The 23,343-nt window shown below is 43.3% G+C and overlaps 1 protein-coding gene across 4 annotated transcripts in view; it reads right to left on the bottom strand.

Moving 5' to 3' along the window:
• The window catches only part of LOC128350762 (T-lymphocyte activation antigen CD80-like), a 107,971-nt gene that overhangs the window by 2,929 nt on the left and 81,699 nt on the right, over positions 1-23,343 (bottom strand). For all 4 annotated transcript variants that reach the window (XM_053309425.1, XM_053309424.1, XM_053309427.1 and 1 more), the window contains exons 5-7: positions 9,461-9,745; positions 6,132-6,251; positions 198-328 (exon numbers count right to left, since the gene is read on the bottom strand). In XM_053309425.1, coding sequence (XP_053165400.1) covers positions 201-328; positions 6,132-6,251; positions 9,461-9,745 — 533 coding nt within the window. In that variant the 3' untranslated portion in view covers positions 198-200. The remainder of the gene's footprint in view (positions 1-197; positions 329-6,131; positions 6,252-9,460; positions 9,746-23,343) is intronic.

Raw genomic sequence — 23,343 nt, 5'->3', positions numbered from 1 at the left:
TCAATGATGGCATCCCAAGAGTTATAGCTGCTGGGTACCATCATTCCCTGTAATTCAAGCACTCTCAGGCGTGGCAACTAGAGGAGGCCCAATAGGGCCTGTAGCAATCTTTTGGATGCCCTTGTCCCTTTGTTACCAGCATGAAGTATGAAAATGTTCATTTCACCAGAGAAGAATGCTGAAAAAACCAGCCCTACCTCTCAAGTCCTGCACGGTTGGGCATATCTTGTTCCTGATGCCCCATTGGAGAGCTGTTGTGATGTCATTTCACTTGTCGCCACTGGTTGATGAGAGGTGATATGCTGAGAGGATCTCGGATGTCTGCAGGCTAGTATAAAGAAAAAGCACTTTTAAAGACAAACAGCAACCAAGCCAGCAAAGCTAGATGGAACATCTTTATTAGGCTTGTGTACGAACAGAAAATTTGTATCAGATTGGGTTTGATTCAATCCAAAATGACAGGTGTTGATTCGGGGTCCTTTAGACCCTTCAGAATGTTTGGATTAGCTTTTGGGGTGGGTGAAAATTCCCATAGAAGCCTATGGGGAAAGCAAAACACACACACAGAAAAATACACACTTAAAAGGGAGCAGTGAAAGTTGCCCTAGTAGTAAGTGAAGATGGCCAGACTCTGTACATTTAATTACAAGTGAATCCAGAGATCCTTTGATTTTACAAGTAAAATATCCAAGTAAAAACTGAGAAATAAATGCACGGACAGGCTAACAGGCAGGCAGAGAGATGCCAGATTGTGGCTTCCCCCCCTCAGCTGTGACTGCAAACAGAAAGGGCGGGGAGTGGGCTCCTGTCGCAATTAGGAGCTCCGAAATGCTCTGACCTTAGCCAAATGGGGTCATAGAAAACTGACCACAAATTGGCTTTCCCAGGTTGGGGTCGGACTACCCAATCTGACTTTGCACAGCCTTTATCTGCATCATATGATTCTGGGCTGAGAAAAAAAACTGTTGGGGAAATGAGGGGGCTGATCAAAGAAACAAATGAAGATCTGTTTGCTTGTGGGAATGGTGGTTGAAACTGCTGCTCTGTATATATTGCTAGATGCACTGGTTTTATACCATAAAAACAGAGACTGTGAGGCGAGTCTCACGATCAGTGAGACCCGCCTTAAGAGGGTTTGCGGGGAGAGCGGGCTTAGCCCACACTCCCTGCAAATGATCTCCAGACAGCCCGGGGTGGCCAGATTGGCCACCACACGACTGATGGCTCCGTCACGGAGCTGGCGGGAGCTGTGGGGATTGGGGGCCCTGTGGCCCCCAGAAGTTCCACGATGCCCCACGCGAGACATCCTGGAGAGACCCCAGAGCCTGGGCAGCTGCTTGCAGCCTCCCAGTAGGGGGTCTCCTCGTGAGTTGCCATGGCGCAGCAATACACAGTCAAAACGCCGCGGTTAACGGAGTGCTTACTCCACTAACCTTGGCTAAGGGGAGGGGAAATTACCGAGGTTTGCTGCCGGGAGCCACACAGCTCCCGTTGCAGCACACGATCAGCAAAAAGCGGGCTAGGCTCTCTTAGCCTGCTTTTTTGCTGATCATGAGAATCACCTCAGAATCTTCCTCATCACAGATAATGCAATAACCTGCTCCTAGAATCCCTGTTAGCTCGAAAGGAAAACTGAAAATGATAGGTCAGCGCTGATGCAGCTGAAAGCATGATTCCCCCAGGTGTTTTCCAGACGACGAGATTTGCAAGGGGTAAAGCGTTGCAAAGTGTGACAGAATAGTGCAACGGTTTAAAACCGAGAGTAAAGCATTATTCAATGCTGTGTTGTAGGCTGGTGGCCATTCATATTTTCCATTCATTGCAACATGTTTTCAAGGCAGGACTTTCCATATTCTCTTTGAAATGTGTTTATCTGCCCCTCTGCCTACTCCATTTGGGCCAGTGAAGTTGCAGTGTGTGTGTGTGTGGGGGACGTGATTCCCCCCCCCTTTTTTGGTAACTTTTTGGATGCCTTGTGCAAATCTGCCAGGAGGGGGTAGCGCCATTCCAGAACAACAATCTAACTTTGTCTTGCATCATCCCAGTTTTGCGCAAGAAAAACATGGTGGATGGGGGGAGGGAAGATAAGAGATCCTTTGGGGTGACAAACAAGGGAGCTGTTTTATGGTGGTGGGGGGGGTTGAAAGAGAATCCTGTGGCAAGCCACGGAGGAGGAAAGACAGGAACTGGCACACCTCCAGAGAAAGAGAGAGAGAGAAACAGGAGGGAGGAGGTGGAGGGCTGTGGGATTGCACAGAAGTAAATGATTTAGTTCAATGGGCTTTCTCTTCAATAAAAAGTGCATGAGAAAGGGTTGGATTCAGAAATCTGCTCAGCTGCACTCCCCTCCCCATCTGTGTTGACAAGCTCAAGTTATATTGGAAGCAAGTGGAGGAGGAGGGAGGTGTGGGGTTTGGGATTTGTGGGGAGGAAAGAAGGGGAAAGCCGAGCTTTCTCCCTGCCTGTTTCTCTCCCCACGGTGAGAAGGTGAAGGAAGCATGCGCAAGCAGGGAGCAGGGCAAAGAACTGTCTATACTGCAACATGCTGCAATACATAAACTCCATTTCAAGCCTCCTTACAAAAAAATTCAGCTACTTTCTACCACTTTATAGGGCCATAACGCATCATTAAAATTCAAAACAAGGCACTGGAAATATGGATGGCACCCTGCTGACAGTGCAGCAAGTGCGATGTCAAAACACTGGCAATACAGAGGTGTGTGGCAGCATGTAAACTGGAAAACGCCCCAGGGACATTTTGAACCAGTGGTTGCAATGAAGGCAGAACAAATTCACTCCCTTGCTCTTTTTCAAAGGCCAGGTTTTATTTTCAGAGTTGCCTGTTGGGAGTGTAGGGGAAATTTTTACTTGTTTATTTACTTTGTGGCTTATGAGGACAGGGAAGCTGTATAGTTCCCAGAAGTTAAGAGACTTTCTGCACACACTTCTAGGAAGCAGCTAGGTTCCATGGTAGGAGGGTGTGCTTAAAGAAATTAGAGATAACTGTTTGCATTCCCACAGTTCAAGAGCCCTGTATGGGGCTCATCCATCTAACATCCATTTCCTATCATGATGAGCGAAGCAGCTTAATCGAAGCAAAAGCCTAACCCAAACACCTGTTTGCAAGGCTGGAAAATGTAAAATATTAATATTAAAGAGTGTCTTTGAGGCAGTGAAGAGTACATTCCCTTATTACAAAAGAACACACACATTTGAGTGGAATCTTGAGTGGAGAAAAGGCTTGGATAAGGCTTCTCCAATCCAACTGCGCCCTCTTGAAGCAGTTCTTGTTTTAAAATGTGCTATAGGGATATTGTTACACACATCTGCATAAGCTGGGTGGCATCCAGCCTGATAGAGCTAGAAGAAGTGAAGTTTCCTACCCACTTCTGTCTGCAGCCCCCTGAGTGCCCCTGCCCCCCGGAAAGCTGTTCCTAAGGGTCAAGGATTGCCAGCAACACTGTGGGAGGCACTGCAGGTGGCTGCAGGAGAGGAGTGGGAATCCCCAAGAACCAGGCAGAGACCTTGCAAAGCAAACTACAAGTGAAGGTGTCTCCACCCTGTTTTCCAGGATCCACTCCCTCCGGTCACTATGTATGATGCATTCCGTGGTGTTGCTGAGGGTCTCTCAGCCCTCGAGAACAACCTCTCAGATGGGAAGGAGGATGGGAAGGGGAAGAAAAATAGTACGGATGATACATAACATAAGAACAGCCCTGCTGAATCAAGCACAAGGTCCATCTCCTGTTTCACACAGTGGCCCACCAGATGCCTCCAAGGAGCCCACAGACAAGAGGTATGTGCATGCCCTCTCTCCTGCTGTTGCTCCCCTGCAACTGGCATTTAGAGGCATCATGCCTCTGAGGCTGGAGATGGCCCACAGGTACCAACTAGTAGCCATTGATAGACCTGTCCTCCATGAATCTGTCTAAACCCCTTTTAAAGCCATCCAAGCTGGTGGCCATCACCACATCCCATAGCAAGGAATTCCATAGATTAATTATGCACGGTGTGAAAAAGTACTTCCTCTTATCGGTCCTAAATTTCCCAACCTTCGGTTTCATGAGGTGACCCCTGGTTCTAGTGTTGTGAGAGAGGGAGAAAAATTTCTCTCTGTCTACCCTCTCCACTCCATGCATAATTTTATTCACTTGGCTCATGTCTCCCCTTAGTAGCCTCTTTTCCAAGGTAAAGAGCCTCAGATGCTGTAGCCTAGCCTCATAAGGGAGGTGCTCTAGGCCTCTGATCATTTTGGTTGCCCTCTTCTGCACCTTTTACAGTTCTACAATATCTTTCTTAAGCTACAATGACCAAAGCTGTACGCAGTACTCCAGATGTGGCCGCACCATAGATTTGTATAAGGGCATTATAATATTAGCATTTTTTTTTCAATCCCCCTGCTAATGATTCCGAGCATGGAATTAGCTTTTTTCATAGCTGCCACACACTGAGACTACACTTTCCATGAGCTGTCCACCACGACCCCAAGATCTCTCTCCTGGTTAGTCACCGACAGCTCAGACCCCATCAGCGTATATGTGAAGTTGGTGTTTTCAGGAATCTCTCTCAGCCCTATTTTGGAGAGGCCAGGGAGGGAACTTGAAACCTTCTGCTCTTCCCAGAGTGGCTCCATCCCCTGAGGGGAATATCTTACAGTGCTCACACATCAAGTCTCCCATTCATATGCAACCAGGGCAGACCCTGCTTAGCTAAGGGGACAAGTCATGCTTGCTACCACAAGACCAGCTCTCCAAGATCACAAGACCAGTTAAGCTGACCGACTTGTAAATTCCTGGATCCCACCTGGATCCCTTCTTGAAAATTGGAGTCACATTGGCTTTCTAGTCCTCTGGTACAGAGCCTGATTGTAGGGACAAGTTATATATTTTTGCTAGGAGATCGGCAATTTCACATTTGAGTTCCTTCAGAATTCTTGCATGGATGCCATCTGACCCTGGTGATTTGTTAGTTTTAGTTTTTTCAAGAAAGTTTAGCACATCTTCCCTTGTCACCTCAAATTCACCCAGTTACTCAGCCACTATACCTGAAAAGCTAAATTCTGGAGAGGGTATATGGCCAGTATCCTCCGCCGTGAAGACAGATGCAAAGAACTCATTTATCTTCTCTACAGTCTCCTTATTCTCCTTAATAATCCATTTTGCACCCTCATCATCTAAGGGTCCTACCACCTCCCTGGCAGATTTTCTACTTCTGATATATTTAAAGTAGCTTTTGTTATTCCCCTTGACACTTCTAGCTATATGCTCCTCAAACCCTCTCTTTGCATCCCTTATTGTGTCCTTGCATTGCCAGAGTTTATCTTCCTTTCTGTTCTCTTCATTTGGGCAGGACTTCCATTTTCTGAAGGAAGTCTTCTTCTCTTTTATAGCTTTGCTGACTCGTTAGCCATGCTGGTGTCCTCCTGAACTTGGTGGTACCTTTCCTCCTTGGAATACATTCCAACTGAGCTTCCAGTACTGTGGTTTTAAATAAGTTCCATGCTTTCTGGAGTGATTTGACCCTCCTGACTTGCCCTTTCAAATTCTTTCTTACCAGTCCCCTCATTTTTGTTGGGATGTTACCCAATGTGACAGCCCCCTCTGCTCCATCAGGGCTTCAGGTCAGGGCTTCTAGTCAGGGAGAAGCCTAGAAGCCTTGATGACACTCATTTTAGAATTAACAGCTGTATTTGCCACCGTTCCACCTTCAGGGCAGAAGAGGACAGGGTCAGTGATGGTAGGAATGTTTCATTGTGGCAGATAAGGAGGTCTTTTGAAATCATTATATGCAGAATTGCATTAATCTTAGATCTAAAGTACTAAAACATTTTATCAGCTGATATGTAGATATTGCAATTAATATGCCCTGAAGCAAAACCAAACCCCTGTTTTGTTTAATTAGGGGATAAACAGCACTATCCCCCTTCTTCATAAATCAGTACAAACATGGTAGATATTCTCCGATATCAGAAAAGTTCTTATATTTCTTCTGTCTGTTCTAAGCTCTGTCATAATTCATATAGAAATGAAAGAAAAAAAATATAGCATGTTATTTTCTATAGTTCTTGAAACTGTTTTCCAGAAGGGACCAGCGGCTTCTGAAAATACAGTCACAAATGCACCAGTACTTACTGCGGTGTCGAAGGAATATTGTCAGAACTATCATAACTACAAAGAAAGTGAGGATTACAATGGAAACAATGACAATCCCATTCGATGAAGGTTGTTCTGGAGGAGGACACTCCGGGGTTCCTGAAAAGAGAAAAACGCAAATTTTACTGGAGAATGTTGGTCCATATTGAAGCATTCAGGAGCCCCTTGTTGAACCATACTGTAGTGCCCTAAGTCTCTCTTATGCAGAAATCTACTACTACATATAAATATAGCATATTTATATACTATTTTTAACCAAAGTTTTAAAAGCAGTTTACATAGAAAATCAAATGAAAACAGATAGAGAAGTAAGGTTTCCCTCCTCTTATATGCCTGCCTAAGCGTAGGAAATATGGCAGATCTGCTCCTTATGATGACTAGTCTATCAATATTTTAAACTTATCTGAATCCAGGAACATGACTACAGTTTCCTTATAATACTGTAGTGATGAAAAATAGATACCACATTCCAAGTTGAGGCACAGGAATATCTGTCATATCCAGTGGAAAAGGACATCCAAATTAGCCTGAGATCTTTTTAGATTGTGAGTCCTTTGGGGACAGGAAACTTACTCCAAATATGTTGTTATAATAATAACTTATAATAAGTTATTGAAATAACTGATATAAACCTCTTTTTATTACTCTATATAAACCCATAATTTCCCCCAGAATTGCAATGTTTCTTCTTTATTTGGTGTTTCTATGTTTGTTGCAGTTTCTCCTTTTATGCTTTGGTAGAAACCTCTCTGATTCAACTGGAATTAGAGATTCTGCCTGTGTTGTGTAATTCTGGCTTCATATCTGCTAATCTTCTGTGACACTGCTGTTATTTGCTGCTTTATTATTTCCAGGACTTCTCTAATTTTCATTGAATTTAGGTGGTATTTTTGGATTAGATACTGTTTGGTGTTTTCATTCTTCAGCTTCTTGTCTTTCATATCTTTCAGTTTACTAGCATCTGATCTAAGCCTGGAGATTTTATTTTCTAATCTAATCTTCCATTTACGTGATGTACTGCTTTCTTTTTTTACAGGTCCACTGATCTTATATACGAGCTCTTGTGTTGTTATTGTTGTTGCACTGTACATTAGTTGGTTTGTTTCCTGCAAATTATTGGTTGTTATTTCTGCAAGTGCAGCACTGACATCTTTTAATGCCTGAGCAAGTTGTTTTTTGGCAACTGTTTTGAGAGCTGGAAGTCGAACCCTGGTGGTTGTTTGGTTCATGTGCTCAGTTATTTTTTGCTTTAGTTCCTGTTGCTTTTCTTTTAAACGGCATTTGGGTTTTTGAGGTGAAGACAAAGGGGAGGTTGCCTGGTTTTGATTTTGAAACAGTTCAGCAACAGTGGCATCCTCGATTTCCAACACCTCCTCCACCTGCGCCTGAGCAACTTTGGTGATAATTCTTCTTCCATATCTTGAGCCTGTGTTGCTCTTTGCAGTTCTTCCAGCTCAACTCCTGTGAATACTTTATTCCTTATTATGTATCTTCTCTGGTAGCCTTTGTTCTGTTATTTCTGTATCTGGATGCTTCTCTTTCCAAATTTGGTACATTCTTTTTAAATAACTCTTCTAGTTGGACTAGACTTGTAATAGCAGATCATTATTTCCTTGTTGGCATTTTTCGTATTTTTTTTCGGTTAAGCGACGTTTCTTCCAGTAACCTTGCAGTCTCCAGCCCTGGTTGCTCAACTGAAGATCCTGAGTCCTGTTGCCCACTTGCCACCAGATGTCCAGGGACTATAGCACCTGGCACGGTCCTTGTTGACCCGTGTGATGACCGATCCGCTATAGATTTATTAAAGTTACCTCTCACCATATTGTTGATGGGAGAGGCACTCTTTGTCTGGCTCCTCTGGTGAGACCTGTCCAGTATGGTTGGACCTCTGGCATACCTCTCACCTTCCTCAGAGCACACAAGCCCCACAATCACGCCAAGGTAGTGCCTCACTGGGGGTGATTATTATTATTATTACATTTAGATCCTGCTCTTCCTCCAAGGAGCCCAGAGCGCTGTGCTTCATACTTGAGTTTCTCTTTCACAACAACCCTGTGAAGTAGGCTCAGCTGAGAGAAAAGTGACTGGCCCAGAGTTACCCAGCTAGTTTTATGGCTGAATGGGTATTTTAACCCGGGTCTCCCCGGTCCTAGTCCAGCACTCTAACCACTACACCACACTGGCTGATTATTATTATCAATAATAATAATTAATAATAATAATTTAAAAATAAATAAATGGCTCACATTTAGTGCAGAGGTGCATCCATCTAAGAGTGAAGTGCATGCGCTGCTTGCAAGTCACTCTTTAGCCTGCCTGTCCTACTTTCATTCGGGGCTACCTGCAGAGCAGGAGCAGCTCCTTGCCTTCTAAGCAGTGCATCATCGCAGCTGTGACACGACTCTTATCATTCTCAGTGGGAACAGGATTGCAATTGCGATGATGCGCTGCTTAGTGGGCAGCGAGTAGCCCCTCTTCCACAAGTAGTAAGAGTGGGCTAAAGAGTGACACTGCAAGCAGTGGGCATGCTTCTCTATTATTTATAAATAAAAGCTCAGTTTTGTGTTTCTTAATAGTTCAGTTAAGTAGTTAGAACTCCTACATTTTGCTGGCATTTGCTGAATGTCACATACAATGGACTTTTGAGGAATAATCATGAAATGTTTCATTATTATTTGACCAAGTAATTTGAATTGTGATGCTGAACTTCTATAGGAAATAATATTAAGAAATGGTTGGAAAGATATGTTGGTGAGGCATCGACTCTTAGCACCAGCAACCCTATTGGCCACTAGGAGCATTACGGGTTGAGACAACCACTAAGGGCATTCCCTCTCTGACCATGCTTTCTCTACTCTGATAGACTGATAGTCTTGGGTTTCATTCTATCATCTGGAAAGACAGACTTCCTTCTTCTCCCTTCCTTCTTCCTTTATGTAGCTAGCAATGAGGCATGTAGGTCTCAGTCTACCTCCCTGATGGATTTCCTAAACAAACTACTTTATTTGGAACTTTAACTCCATGTCTCCAGAAAATATTAATTAGCAGGGCTCTCTTACCTTTGCATTTCTGCTGTAGCTAGGGCAGATAAAGAAATCACCCCTCCCAAGCTCACTAACAAGATTTTCTTCCAAACCATACATGAAACCCAGAAATAAAATTATTGTAATTAATGATCATTTCCCCCAAAACATGGTTCCATGTAGGAAGAGGACTTCATTTGGAACATTCTGAGGTTTGGTGTCTGCACCCTCCCAAGTCACTGTCCTTTACATTAGAATGCCATCTCTATAATGGAGGAAACTTACTCAAGCTCAAGCTGCTGGACACTTCGAACCCCAGATACCCAACTGAGCACTGGACGAAGATCTCTCCAGTCATGTTGCACTGCCAGTTATAGTTGCCAGTTATATTAAAGAGTTGTGTTTGATTATCTGATATGGAACTATGGTCCCACTTCACTGACTCATTATTGATGAGGCCAGACATCTCAGGTTGTGGATATCCTCCTTGAGAAGAACAGCTCAATGTGAGCACAGTTGGGGCACAGGGAGGATTGAATACAGCCTCTATACTTGGCTTGCTGAAATCAGCTGGAGAAAGAAAAAGACAGATCATTATTAGATAACACTGGTTCTGAGAGAGGTCACGCAATGCTACTGACATGAAATGAAACTTCAACTAGAAGTTGCACAGGAGCTAAAATATGCTTTTGAGCAAGTCCCATTCATTTAAATGGGCATGCACATGAGGATTTCTCCATGAATTGTAGTCTTTATGTTGTTTTACTAAATATTCTATAATACTTCCTATAGATTGCCAGGAAATTTAGGACCAACAAACAGAGGTACTTTTTCACACAATACGTAATCAACTTGTGGAATTCTGTGCCACAAGATGTGGTGACAGCCAACAACCTGGATAACTTTAAGAGGGGTTTGGATAACTTCATAGAGGAGAGGTCTATCAATGGCTACTAGTCGGAGGGCTATAGGCCACCTCCAGCCTCTGAGTACCAGTTGCAGGGGAGTAACAGCAGGATAGAGGGCATGCCTGTAGGCTTCCAGCGGCATCTGTTGGGCCACTGCGTGAAACAGGATGCTGGACTAGATGGGCCTTGGGCCTGATCCAACAGAGCTGTTCTTATGTTCTTATAGTTCCTTAATTCCATCCTGGATAAACAGCACCTTTTCTCAAATCCAGATTCCATTCTGAGAACTGTAATATTTTTGCACTTCCTGTGTGACAACATTGTGTGACCCCCTGCTAACTGTCACAGAAGCAACTTCCAAAGTTACGGTGCTCTTTTCTTTAGCTGGGGAGAGCAACTGTCCCTATTCAGCCTAGCAGCACAGCATCTTTCCAGCATATGTTTATGGTGTCTCCTTTGTATTTCCTTTTAGATTGTAAGCACTTTTGGACAGGGGACCATTTTCTCACTCTTCTCATTCCTTTTGCTATGGAACAACTTTGTGGCTTTTTTGAAAAGCAGTTAACAGTCCTAACAGCAAAAGCAACAAATAGGCAGCATCCAAATTAAAATTGCCCTTGTGTAAGTACATTTTGCTCACAAGCGAAAAATCTCTCTTCCCCGGCTGCACAAACAAAACATTCTTATGGAGGACAGCATTAATTTGGATTATGATTTTTCAGAACAGAGATTACACCCCCAACTTAGATAACATATACTGGGCCAAATTCAGCAGGAATAATTCTTGCCAAAGCTTTCAAGGTTCTTATTATTTCATTGCAGCCTTTGCAGGCAAAGTTTGTAGTAGACTGTGCCACGAGCATTTGCAAACTTGTCTGAAGCTGGAAGCCCTTTTACAAAAGAAGGTAACAAGTAGAGTAAGAAACAATCTAGAATATAAAAAATGCATTTGAAAAACAAAATTTCCACACTTTCACACTTCCCCTACCAACATGCACAAAATTTTGCTTTAGGAAGATATTGTGGATATTTCCTAGTGGGCACCAAAATTTCCTTATCTGCCATCAGATGTCGACATGCTGTTCACCTGCTGATCCAAGGGCTGTTTTGCATGATCCTGGCTCCTGTGTTTTCCTTTCAGCTCCTTCCTCCCCTATCCCAGTTAGCATTCATTATCTATGGCTGTTAACTAGTAACTGTTGCTAGGCAGGGTTTGGTGACATTATTGAGCCCTCAAATGTTCTTCCTCTTTTACCCAGGGTTGTAGCCAACCCTCCTCACTATGTAAAACTAGCACATTTCCAGGTGGGGCTTCAAATAAATGAATAGAAATGAAGCTGTGATTTCCTTGCAACCACCAGAAACTCACCAAGCCTGTGTATCTGTGTGCATTTAAATTTGTGAATTGTTGACATCAGAAGCATATAAACAAACCATTTTTGTTTAGTTGGTTTTTGTTATTTAAGTCTGGAAGCTTTTAATGATCCATAAGTAAGGTTTTCCTTACATAAATTATTTCTTTACGTTAACCATGATTCTTCTTTAAGCATCCTGCCATACACATAGGGCTGGATCAGATATCACATGGAACCACAGTTAAAGCTTAGTTCCATACGATGTCCTCAAGTTTTGGGATCATATTCCCCTCCTCTGCCTGCATGAGTCACCCAGAAATTTTACTATCAGTGTACGAAACAAACCAAGATTGGTCTAACCAACTAATCTTGGGTTACCTTAACCAACTTCTTTGAAATAAAACAAGATATGATCCCAGGGTTTGAACTGTGTTTCAACTGCCTTGAGATTGTTTTAATGAAAGGAGGTATAAAAATCTAACAGTAAAACAAAACAAAACAAATCAGTTTATTTCAAGGAAGTTGATTAGAATAAACCAAGATTGGTTGGTTCAGACAACATGACCAATCTTGGGTTGTTGCTTTCTCTAGCAGAACTTGAATTCTCTGGAGTCTTGTGTGGACAGGGATGGAGGAGCACATGCTCCTGAGGCACAGAGATGCAGCATGGAATGAAGCCTTAGCTATGGTCACTCATGATGTCTGAACCAGCTCCTAGTCATAAAGGAAGCTGTTTTTTGTTTTTGTTTTTTAAGAATGACTTTAGCATGATACAAGGTAAAGTGTGCCATCAAGTCGATTTCAACTCCGGGAGCCCACAGAGCCCTGTGGTTTTCTTTGGTAGAATACAGTAAGGGTTTACCATTGCCTTCTCCTGCGCAGTATGAGATTATGCCTTTCAGCATCTTCCTATATTGCTGCTGCCCTATATAGTACCAGTGGGGATTCAAACCAGCAACCTTCTGCTTGTTAGTCAAGCATTTCCCCGCTGTGCCGCTTAAGGTGTTATTTAGCATGATAAGGGTGGTAGTAATCTTGAAAAATCTCTGACCTGGGGGAATCTAGGGTGGACAGTGTTCGAAGCACTACAATTTGTGTACCACCAGTTGCTACTGACACACCCGCCCCCCGTTCTTAAACAGAAAATTTCCTGCTCTAAAAACAAGCTTTAAAGGAAGCTCTTGTGTCCCAGATTTAAAAGTCTGTTCAAGATGAGGCAAACTTCAAAAGATAAGGTTCTCGGAGGGGTATGATGTTTATATGCTACTTCCGTTTCATGTTCAGAGGCACGATGGGCTGATCCAGCAGGGTTCTTCTTATGTACCAATGGCACTGCATCCATTGGCTCCCGCCACATCACCACCATATCTTGTTATGCTTTCTATAGCTCAGCTGATTAACAAGAGGGAGCTCTGGAACGTGGAGAACCCATCTGAGAAAATTCTGCAGAATATGTCCTGAAGAGGAACCCTGAACTTTGGAGAGAGCTAGGAAGCCCTGAACTCTCACATTCAGAGATAATTTCTACTTTGGAGAAATAGCTCCAAACACTCGGAGCAGTAAACAGCAAACCCTTCAATCATTTATGGCCAAGGTGAGGCAGAATAACAAAATGGGTTTGCTATTTCCTGTTCTCACTTGCTAATGGGCTCATAGTGGTAACTGCAAACAGCCTAAGATGGTGGAGAGAAGAAGGCAGCAGGTTAAACAATTGCTAATAATATGTGTAAGCTTTCACTTGTGGGCTGGAGGGAGTTGCTAGATGAATAATGCAAAAGGGGATTTCCAGATGCCAATTTATTCTTGCATGAACACAGATTTCTACAAGAGATATTCTGTAGGATCCAGATAATGTCAAAGGATACTGTGCTATTTCTTAGGCATCTGCTGGCCATTTTATGACAATCTTGAAAATCCATCCCTTTTTAGTATTGAAAATGGATAGGTTTTCAGCAAATTTTTCATGAATTGTCAGCAAATGACCAGCAGATGGAGCTAAGAAATAGTAGGATGTCCTTTGACATCATCTGGATCCCTTGATATCTCTCATAGATACTTGTGTTCAAGTTAGAATACATTCCCATGTGGAAATCCCCTGAATCTGAATTCTGGACGTTTTAGTCCAGAATGTTTTATCTTGGTAATACACTAGAGCAAAGGTCTCAAACATGGATGTTGTTGGACTTCAACTCCCATAATCCCCAGCTACAAAGGCCAAAGGTGGGACTTTGGGCTAGAGATTATGGGAGTTGAAGTCCAACAACATCTGGGGACCCAAGTTTGACAACCCCTACATGAGGGGGATTTCTCTGAAATTTGTTAAATCCCATGAATACAATTAATCTTTATTACAGTCTCTGACCAGCATAAAGTATATTACATTAGAGCAGCATTAAAATGTCATTAAAAGAGTCTATGCCCAGAACTCTGAGTATACAGGCTAGAAGCTTTGCACTGTTATACAGAGACTGTGGGGATCAATCTTAAAACTGTGGTTAACATGCATAAAATTAGTGTAAAAAGGGTAAAATGGGTGAGACTCTAAGGCTATTCACACAGTCTGCAAAAATCGGGCTAAGGGAGCCTAGCCCGATTTTTGCAGCCTATGAGAATCACCGGGCTCGACTGCAAGCCCGGTGGTTCCTAAGCAGGTCTGCAGAGAGAGCACTTCGCAAACCTGGTTTTAGCGATCGTGAGTTGCCGCGGCATGGCTCCGCGCCATTGCTACTCATGAATAGTCACCCCCCGCCCGGAGGGCAGGCGAAAAGCTGCCTCCTGGCTCCGGGGGTCTCTCCAGCATGCCCTGCGCACTTGCACCTTTTATCATGTACTTGTGCAGGGCATGCTGGAGCTAGTCATGTGCACGGACCGGTTCGGAGGCCATTCTAAAGGCCTCCAGACCGGTCCGGACATGGGGTGGTTTTGGTTCGGGTGGGGGGTTCCAATAAAAACAGGGGGGGCTTTACTCACCCCTTCCTTCAAAGTCACCATATTTTTTGTAGTAATCGGGCGGCAGGGTGCCGCCCGCTTCAATCTCCGCTCGGCGGGGCTCCTCCATGTGTACACGTAATCGGGCGGCAGGATCGCTCCCAGTCCCTGCCGCCCCCTTCAAGCTAAGCCCCGCTCGGCTGGCGGCCGCCCCCTGCAGCTCTCCAGAGGTCCCCTGCCGCCACCTTCTTGCCAAATATCCCCCCGTTACAAGAGGACGGCAGGAGAACTCCCTGCCATCCCCTTCCCCTTTGCCGGCTGGGCTGCAAATGGCTTCTAGGAAGCCTTTCGCGCGTGTGTGCAAAAGGCTTCCTAGAAGCCATTTACAGCCCAGCCGGCAAGGGGGACAGCAGGGAGTTCTCCCGCCGCCCGCTCTCTAAAGTTCCTTAAGAAACAATCCATGCATGCAAACAGCAGAACAATTTATAGAACACTCTATAGGTTCTCATTATACATCTTAAAAGCAATATAACAAAATTTGGCTACGGAATTAAAATTTAAAACATTTTCATCAGAAAGTAAGAATTTAACAAGTTGTTCAGCAGATCGATCTGTCTGTTTACAGACCAGAGGTAAAATTAAGTGCTCCCTTGGTTGCCTGTGTAATTTACAGGATAACAGAATATGCTCAATAGATTCTATTTCCCCACTGCCGCATCTGCAGTAGCGTTCTTCCAAGGGAACACCACTGTATCTCCCGGCTAATAATGCAGAGGGAAAAGAATTTGTTCTTGCCCTTGTAAATGCCCACCGGAATTTGCTGATTGTAATATGGGACAAATAATTTGCTGGTGAAAGATCCCATCTAGTTCTTACTCCTTTATAGAATTCTGTCAAAGAGGCCCGGTTATTTTGCAATTCAATATCTGTCAAACGCTGTTTTACTATTCTTTTCGCATTTGACAAGTCTAACTCCAGCAGTTGTTCAGGGTCTATTCCTAGAGCAGCAAGCTTTTTACTAACTACAGTGCACCACTGCGGTTGTGGGTTTAACTATAGAAACTGAGGAATTAGGCCCACCGGGCGTAGGTGGACTCTCAACCAAAAGTAAATAATTAAAAGCCAGGCACGAGATTCGATCTTTATGAGGCCGGCCTCCATGCACAGTGTTACATTTGAGGTGCATCTTGTAGTCCCAAAGATAGCTCTCAAAAAGCCGGATTGAATTCTTTCTAGCATTTCAAAGTTCGCATAAGGTCCCAGTTGGATCCCGTATAAGAGCTGAGGGATAACCTTTGCTGAATACAGTTTTAAAGCTGCAGGAATGAAACCTGCTCCCTGCGTTCTGAAAAATCTGTTAATTGCCACCACACTGCGTTTTGCTGAGTCAGCTACCATTCTCATATGTGCCGCTTTCCCAGCATTTTGTTGAAAAACCACCCCAAGATATTTTATTTGATTGACCTGTTCTAATTTGTGTCCATCCAAGGTCCATGTAAATATCCTTGGTTTATTTTTAAAGCACATAATTTTAGATTTATTATAATTGATCGTCAAGTGTTCCTCTTGGCAATAAGATGTTAGAACATCTAAAGCTCTTTTGAGCCCGACTCTGGTTTGAGATAAAATAACCGCGTCATCCGCATACATCAGGATCAGGATCTTTTTGTTGGCTAATTTAGGTGCGTGGATATCAACATTTTGCAGCCGATTAATCAGATTGTTAATGTACAGATTGAATAAATAAGGGGCCAACACACACCCTTGCCGCACACCTTTCTCTGTTGGAATTGAATTGGTGAAATTGCCGGCAATGTCCAAACGTACTCTTAAAGAGGAGTTCTCATGGAGCTTGATGAGCAATAATAAAAGCCTTTGATCTATAGATGTACTAGCCAATTTAGTCCATAGTAGACTCCTTGAAATTGAGTCAAAGGCCATTTTAAGGTCCACGAAAGCGGCGAACAGTGGTCCTTTATGGACCCTAACTTGTTTGTCCACAAGTTGTTGTAAAATTAAGCAGTGGTCCATAACCAATCTATTTGGTCTAAAACCTGCTTGCTCATCATGGATTATATGCTCCTGCTCCATCCAAGAGCAAAGTTTTACACACAGATGTTTGGCGTACAATTTACTTATTATATTCAAAAGGCTAATTGGCCTGTAGTTAAAGGGATCCTCCCTATTGCCTCTTTTATATATCGGGACCACCATGGCTGAGCCCCACTCCTGAGGGAATTGTGCAGTTTGGTCTATATAGGTGAACAAAAGAGCCAGTGCTGGGGCCCACCAGTCTATATGAGCCTTTAATAGTTCTGGAGGGATGTAATCGTTCCCAGGTGCTTTTCCACCCTTCAGCTGCATAATTAGTTGTTCCACCTCATAGGTGGAGACCGTAGGCCAGGAAGGTAAAGTATCTATATGTAGGTCAATCAGGGGTTTAAATGTGTGGTTGCTATAAAGTTTCCGAAAATGTGATTCCCATAATTCAGGGGCAATTGGACAGGCCTGTTCAGAATTTACCTTATTTTGGGATAATGAAATCAGCCTCCAAAAATTTGTTAAATCATTTTTCCTAGCTGCTTCTATCAAAGATAGCCATTCCTTTTGAGTTGCAATCGATTTCTTAGTTCTAAGAAGAGCTTTATACTCCTTTTTCTTTTTAGACAGTTCTAAATGTGTATGTGTAGACGGGCAGAGAATAGCATATTTTGAGAGCATGACGAGATGCTTTTTTGTCCTTATGCTTTCTTGGTCAAACCACTTTTTGGTATGGCCAGTTTTCTTTTTAGGTTTGGCATGATGATCTTTAGTTAGTAGAGATTTAATTGATCTTGTGAGAACCTCATACTTTTCAAGAATATGGGCATTTTGGTCTCTTTTAATCAGTGCATCCAGCAGCCCTTCCTTAAGTGATTCTCCGTTCTTCGAGTTAAACCATTCGGAGAAAACTTGATTAATTTGGGAATTCCATTTGATTCTGGGAGTCCCATCAGTGGCCTGTTGTGTAAAGGGCATAACTCTAGAACTCATATCTTGCTTCATGAAGGTGTAATTTAATACTAAAGGATAATGGTCACTTTCTGGCCTAGCTATGATGTTAAATCTGGCTATTGCTTCAAATACATCTCTAGAAACTAATACATAATCAATAGTAGATTGATTAGTGCCCCGTTGGAAGGTAAATTTTCCTGGGCAATCCCCAGACGCAATGCCATTCAGAATTAATAAGTCCAGTTTGTTAGCCATTTGGGCTAAACATAGCCCCGCAAAATTGCACGTTGAGTCTAGAGAAACACGATTAGATGAACCAAGTTCTAACTCATCCAATGGGGGCCACAAAGAAAAACTTCCATAAAGTGAGACGTCATTGTGACCTAGTCTCGCGTTGCAATCTCCAGCTATAATCAGAGGTGTATTAGGGTATTCATCTATGAGCTTAAAGATGTATTGTTCAATTTCTCCCCAGAACGCCTCCGTCTGTGAGATGCAACTCTGCGTTGGTACATATAAGTTTACACACAGAAAGCTGGTTTTATGATCAGAGACCAGTATAGCCATAGCCCACTCCCCAGGACAAGATACCTTCACCACCTGCGCATTAAAGCATGAGGTAATAAGTATACCAAGGCCTCCCAATGGTCTACCAGCCTTCTTACTAGCCAGAGCTGGCCTCGTGTAGGAAATATAATTTTTGAGCTTTATTTCACCTAACAACCATGTCTCCTGTAAGATTATGATGTCAAACTTAGAGAGAAAGTTCAGGAGGTCACAATCTAAAAGTTTAGAGCCCCAACCATGAATATTCCAGACGATTATTGTAGCGGATTGACAAGCCAGGTGTGGAATAGGATATCAGTTTTGCCTGGCAGTGTCCCCGACAGTGTCTCGTTCCACCAAAGTTTCTTCTCCTTCAGCGAGCCAGTCCCTCAAACCCAGTTTGGATGGAGATTGAAGTAGAACAGAGTTGAATTGAAATGAATGCTCTATAAGCGGAGATAGTCATTCCATAGAAGCATTATCCAAGGGACTATTAGGCTGTCCAGTTGAGTTCCTGTTAATTGCACTCAGCGCTTCTATTTGGGTTGAGTTATTGGTTGAAATCAATGCATAAAACTCATCCAAATGTGGGTCAGATGATAGTGGTATCGCTGGAATAAACTTACCAGGATCCAGTGTTTTAATGGGTGCTCGTTTAGTGGCTGAGGATGTTATGCCCAGTTTATCCTCAGCCACAAGGGGTTGTATTTTCCTTGGTGTAGTTGTTAAATAACCACCAGGTTGTGATGGATCGTTCCTAGGGTTGGTGATTTCAGAATGAGGATGGTATTGAGTTCCGCTCTGTTGTTCTGAATAGGGAGTAAGTTGTGTACTTCCCTCTCTCAAAGGGGAGCTCAGCCTATTCACTGTTTCGTAACTCATAGAACAGACTGCATCTTTAGATCTAGTAGGTACATAGGTACGTTTGGGGCAGCGGACAGTAGAGTTATTGAAGTTCCTGCTGTCTCCAGTTGAGCATTCTATTAAGGATAGCGTAATCAGTTGGGAAACATCCCAAGGTCCTGTTAGGTACTCAAGATCTCCTGTTGTCTCCGTTGCTATAGATGTAGAGGATGGACAAACTTGGGATTGCTTATCTACAGATTTTGAAGTAGATTTCCCCATCCTATGCTGTTTAACCTGAACAAAATATTTGTCCAAAGGAGTCGCAATTGAGGGTTTAGAAAATACTCTTTTAGGGAAGATTCTCCACTTATGCAGAAATTTCCTCATCCTTGCCAAGGATGCAGGAATTAGATCATTTTCAAAGGATAGTAGTAACTTCAGCACAAGGGGATTCCTTGTATGCTGCCTCTCAAATTTCTTAAGGTCCACAGATTCCTCCTCAAAACCCAGCAGCTGCGCCAAAGATTTTTTGATATTATGCAATTTATCCCAGCAACAAGCATTATGTCCATCCAGAATGATAATGAGTTCACTCTGGCAGGGTTGGAAAATATGCCCTACACCAGGTTTAGCAAACAAATCATCAGCTATTGGGGAGCAGCAAGTGGTATCTGCACCAGTGAGTACTGTCTGAGAACATGCTTCAGCAGTAGCAATGGGTTTAATTTGCCTTGTAATGTTATTCAATTGATTTACTTGTTCATTAATCTTATCCAGTTTCACATTTACTGTAGAAAATCTCTGAAATAGGCACAGCAAGGTTTCAATCATTAAAATAAAGGATTTTAGATTGGGATCGGAGGCTGAGTCAGCTGCTGCCAGGTTCTTTAGCATTGTATCCACTTCAGTGGTACCATTCCCAGCCAGTGGATTCGCCTGTGTGGGGGGCGCAAGTGATGAAGGAATTGAGATCCCAGAGATAGACAAATTCAAGGAATCCTCAAATCTGTTAACATTTCTATTTCCTGGATTGATCTCATTTATCTCGTTTAACATACGTACTGGTGTCTGCTTCATAAGAAAGGAATCTAGCTTTGTTTGCGTATACGCTGTAGTTAGTTTGACTTCAGCTAGAGAATCGTGCAGCTGTTTCTTGTTAGATATGGAGCGTTTCTTATTACCAGTTATCTTCCTTTTAGTGCACTTCTTTCTCATTGTTTGGCCTCGCTTCATACTTGCTGTTTAATTATCTCCTCTATTGGTCATATGCTGTCAAGGTCAACTTTTTAAACAGTCCCAAATCTTATTCAGCCATCCACTGTCCACCTCATCGAGCACGCCCCCCCCCCCCGGTAGCAGGCTGTCTGCCAGCCGGTCAACTTCAAACTTCGTATCTCAGCCTGATATTACAGTCTTCTTCAGAGTCCAGCCTCCACAGCAACCCCAATTTGCTAATGTTTAGAGCAATACTGTTAAGGAGGGTTAAAACCACAAATAAGTCTTTAAAAGATTAAAATACAGCTCACAAGACGCTGATGAGACTGGGAGGGAGCCGGAAGCAGGAACCGGAAACCTTGACACTGCTGTTATTTGCTGCTTTATTATTTCCAGGAGTTCTCTAATTTTCCTTGAATCTAGGTGTGTTTTTTGGATCAGATACTGTTTGATGTTTTCATTCTTCAGCTTCTTGTCTTTCATATCTTTCAATTTACTAGCATATGATCTAAGCCTGGAGATTTTATTTTCTAATCTAATCTTCCATTTAGGTGATGTACTGCTTTCTTTTTTTACAGGTCCACTGATCTTATTTCTGAGCTCTTGTGTTGTTATTGTTGCTGCACTGTACATTAGTTGGTTTGTTTCTTGCAAGTTATTGCTTGTTATTTCTGCAAGTGCGGCATTGACATCTTTTAATGCCTGAGCAAGTTGCTTTTTGGCAACTGTTTTGAGAGCTGGAAGTTGAACCCTGGTGGTTGTTTGGTTCATGTGCTCAGTTATTTTTTGCTTTAGTTCTTGTTGCTTTTCTTTTAAACGGCATTCGGGTTTTTGAGGTGAAGGCAAAGGGGAGGTTGCCTGGTTTTGATTTTGAAACAGTTCAGCAACAGTGGCATCCTCGATTTCCAACACCTCCTCCACCTGCGCCTGAGCAACTGCTTCAATTGCTGGTAATTCTTCTTCCATATCTTGAGCCTGTGTTGCTCTTTGCAGTTCTTCCAGCTCAACTCCTGTGAATACTTTATTCCTTATTATGTATCTTCTCTGGTCTGCTAGCCTTTGTTCTGTTATTTCTGTATCTGGATGCTTCTCTTTCCAAATTTGGTACATTCTTTTTAAATAACCTCTTCTAGTTGGACTAGACTTGTAATAGCAGATCATTATTTCCTTTTTGGCATTTTTCATATAAATTTTTAGGTTAAGCGATGTTTCTTCTAGTAACCTTGCAGTCTCCAACCCTGGTTGCTGAACTGAAGATCCTGAGTCCTGTTGCCCACTTGCCACCAGATGTCCAGGGACTCCAGCACCTGGCGCGGTCCTTGTTGACCCGGGCGACGACCGATCCGGTATAGATTTATTAAAGTTACGTCTCACCATATTGTTGATGGGAGAGGTACTCTTTGTCTGGCTCCTCTGGTGAGACCTGTCCAGTATGGTTGGACCTCTGGCATAGCTCTCACCTTCCTCAGAGCACGCAAGCCCCACAACCACACTAAGGTAGTGCCTCACTGGGGAATTTTCATTATTATTATTATTATTATTATTAATTCTATTTCCAATTTATCTTAATCTTTTGTTGATGAGGAAGTTCAGGACCTTGCCTAAATCAGTTTGGCACTCTATATCCATTATATGTTGTTTGATGAGTATTTTTGCCTGTTCGTAGCCCATGGTAATAGTCCCAGGAGAGAATCCCAGGTTCTGACATTTTTGTCAGAAGTGCCTGTTTCCAGATTGATTGGTAGTTGTCCTGTAGTGTTAGCAGGGCTAGACCCAGAGGGGTGAGGGATAATCTTAGTAGTTGAGTATGGCCATCCAAACTCTGGCCTCCACTTTCACCAAACCTGCCTCTGGACGTAGGCTAGCTAGAGACACACCGTGGTACTTGGAGGGGCCCAATTGGGTACCATAGAGGAGTTGCACCAGCGGCTTGGCTTCAACAGTTTAAGGATTGCAGGTATGTAGTGACCTCCTCTTGATCAGAATAATTTTAAGATGGCAGTGGTGTTTTTGGCAGCGTGGGAGCCGTGAGCGTTTCTGGTGCCAGAGGCATGCAAGAGCACCCCCAGGTATTTAAAGCATGAGACCTGCTCAGTTTTGTGCCCATTTATACATCCAGAGTATGTCTTGGGTCTCTTAGTGAAGACCATGATTTTTGTTTTATGATAGTGATTTCTAACTGGTCTGCCTTGCAGTATTGGGCAAGAGCTCTCAGAGCTCTTCTAAGACCCATGGGGATCTTATAGAGCAGGCCTGCTCAACTTCGGCCCTCCTGCAGATGTTGGCCTACAACTCCCATAACCCCTGGCTAGTGGCTACTTTGGCTGAGGATTATGGGAGTTATAGTCCAAAAACATCTGGGAGGCCTAAGTTGAGCAGGCCTGCTATAGAGAATTGCTGCATCAACTGCATAAAGCAGAGTAAGGATGTGTCTCTCTGTGAGCTAGGGAGGGTGAAAATCTGATTTATTAAAGGTGACCCACCATGGTATTAATGGAGAAGGTAAACAGGAGTGGGGCAAGAATACAGCCTTTTTTGACTCACTTACAGGTTGGAATGACACTTGATAGATAAACTTGGAGGTTTCACCTTACTTTGAAGGATGTGTCATCATGTAGGACAGGGATTCTCAAACTTGGGTCCTCAGGTGTTATTGGACTTCAACTCCCATAATCCCCAGCCTCAGTGGCCTTTGGTTGGGGATTATGGGAGTTGAAGTCCAATAACACCTGAGGACCCAAGTTTGAGAATCACTGATGTAGGATATGTATGAGGTATAGCAGGCACTGGTCAATTAAGGAGGATTCAAGTTTCTCCCACAGTTTGACTTGTGAGATGGAATCAAATGCAGCCTTGAAGTCTATAAAAGCTGCATAAAGGGAGGTTGTAGTATGGGTGGAATATTTCTTGATTAGATGTTGCAGAACTAGACACTGGTCAATGGTGGATCGTCCCTCCGTAAAGCCGGCCTGCTCCTCCACAAGGAGGTTTTCTTGGTCCAACCAGTCCCTAAGCATCCAGTATATATGTCTAGTGTAGAGCTTACTGACTGTGCTGTGCAGGCTGATGGGTCTGTAGTTTGCTGGGTCGTCCTTTCTGCCTTTTTTGAAGATGGGGACAATGACCGCTAGCACCTAGTCCTTAGGAATACAGCCATGTGTGTTGATAAATGTGAATAATGAGGCCAGGATAGGGGTTCACCACACTGAGTTGTTTTTAATTAGTTCTGGGGGAATTAGGTCCTCTTCAGGGTATCCCCAGGTCTTAGTTGGGAGATAAGGCTCTTAATTTCAGATGTCGTCACTGGTGGCCAAGTGGGCAGGTCTGACTGCCTGGATGAGGTGTGACCAGGTGGCTTTAATAGCATCTCTTTTCT

Source organism: Hemicordylus capensis, chromosome 3 (assembly GCF_027244095.1).
Source record: "Hemicordylus capensis ecotype Gifberg chromosome 3, rHemCap1.1.pri, whole genome shotgun sequence".
Taxonomy (NCBI): Eukaryota; Metazoa; Chordata; class Lepidosauria; order Squamata; family Cordylidae; genus Hemicordylus; species Hemicordylus capensis.
This window is presented reverse-complemented; position numbering and strand designations above follow the sequence as displayed.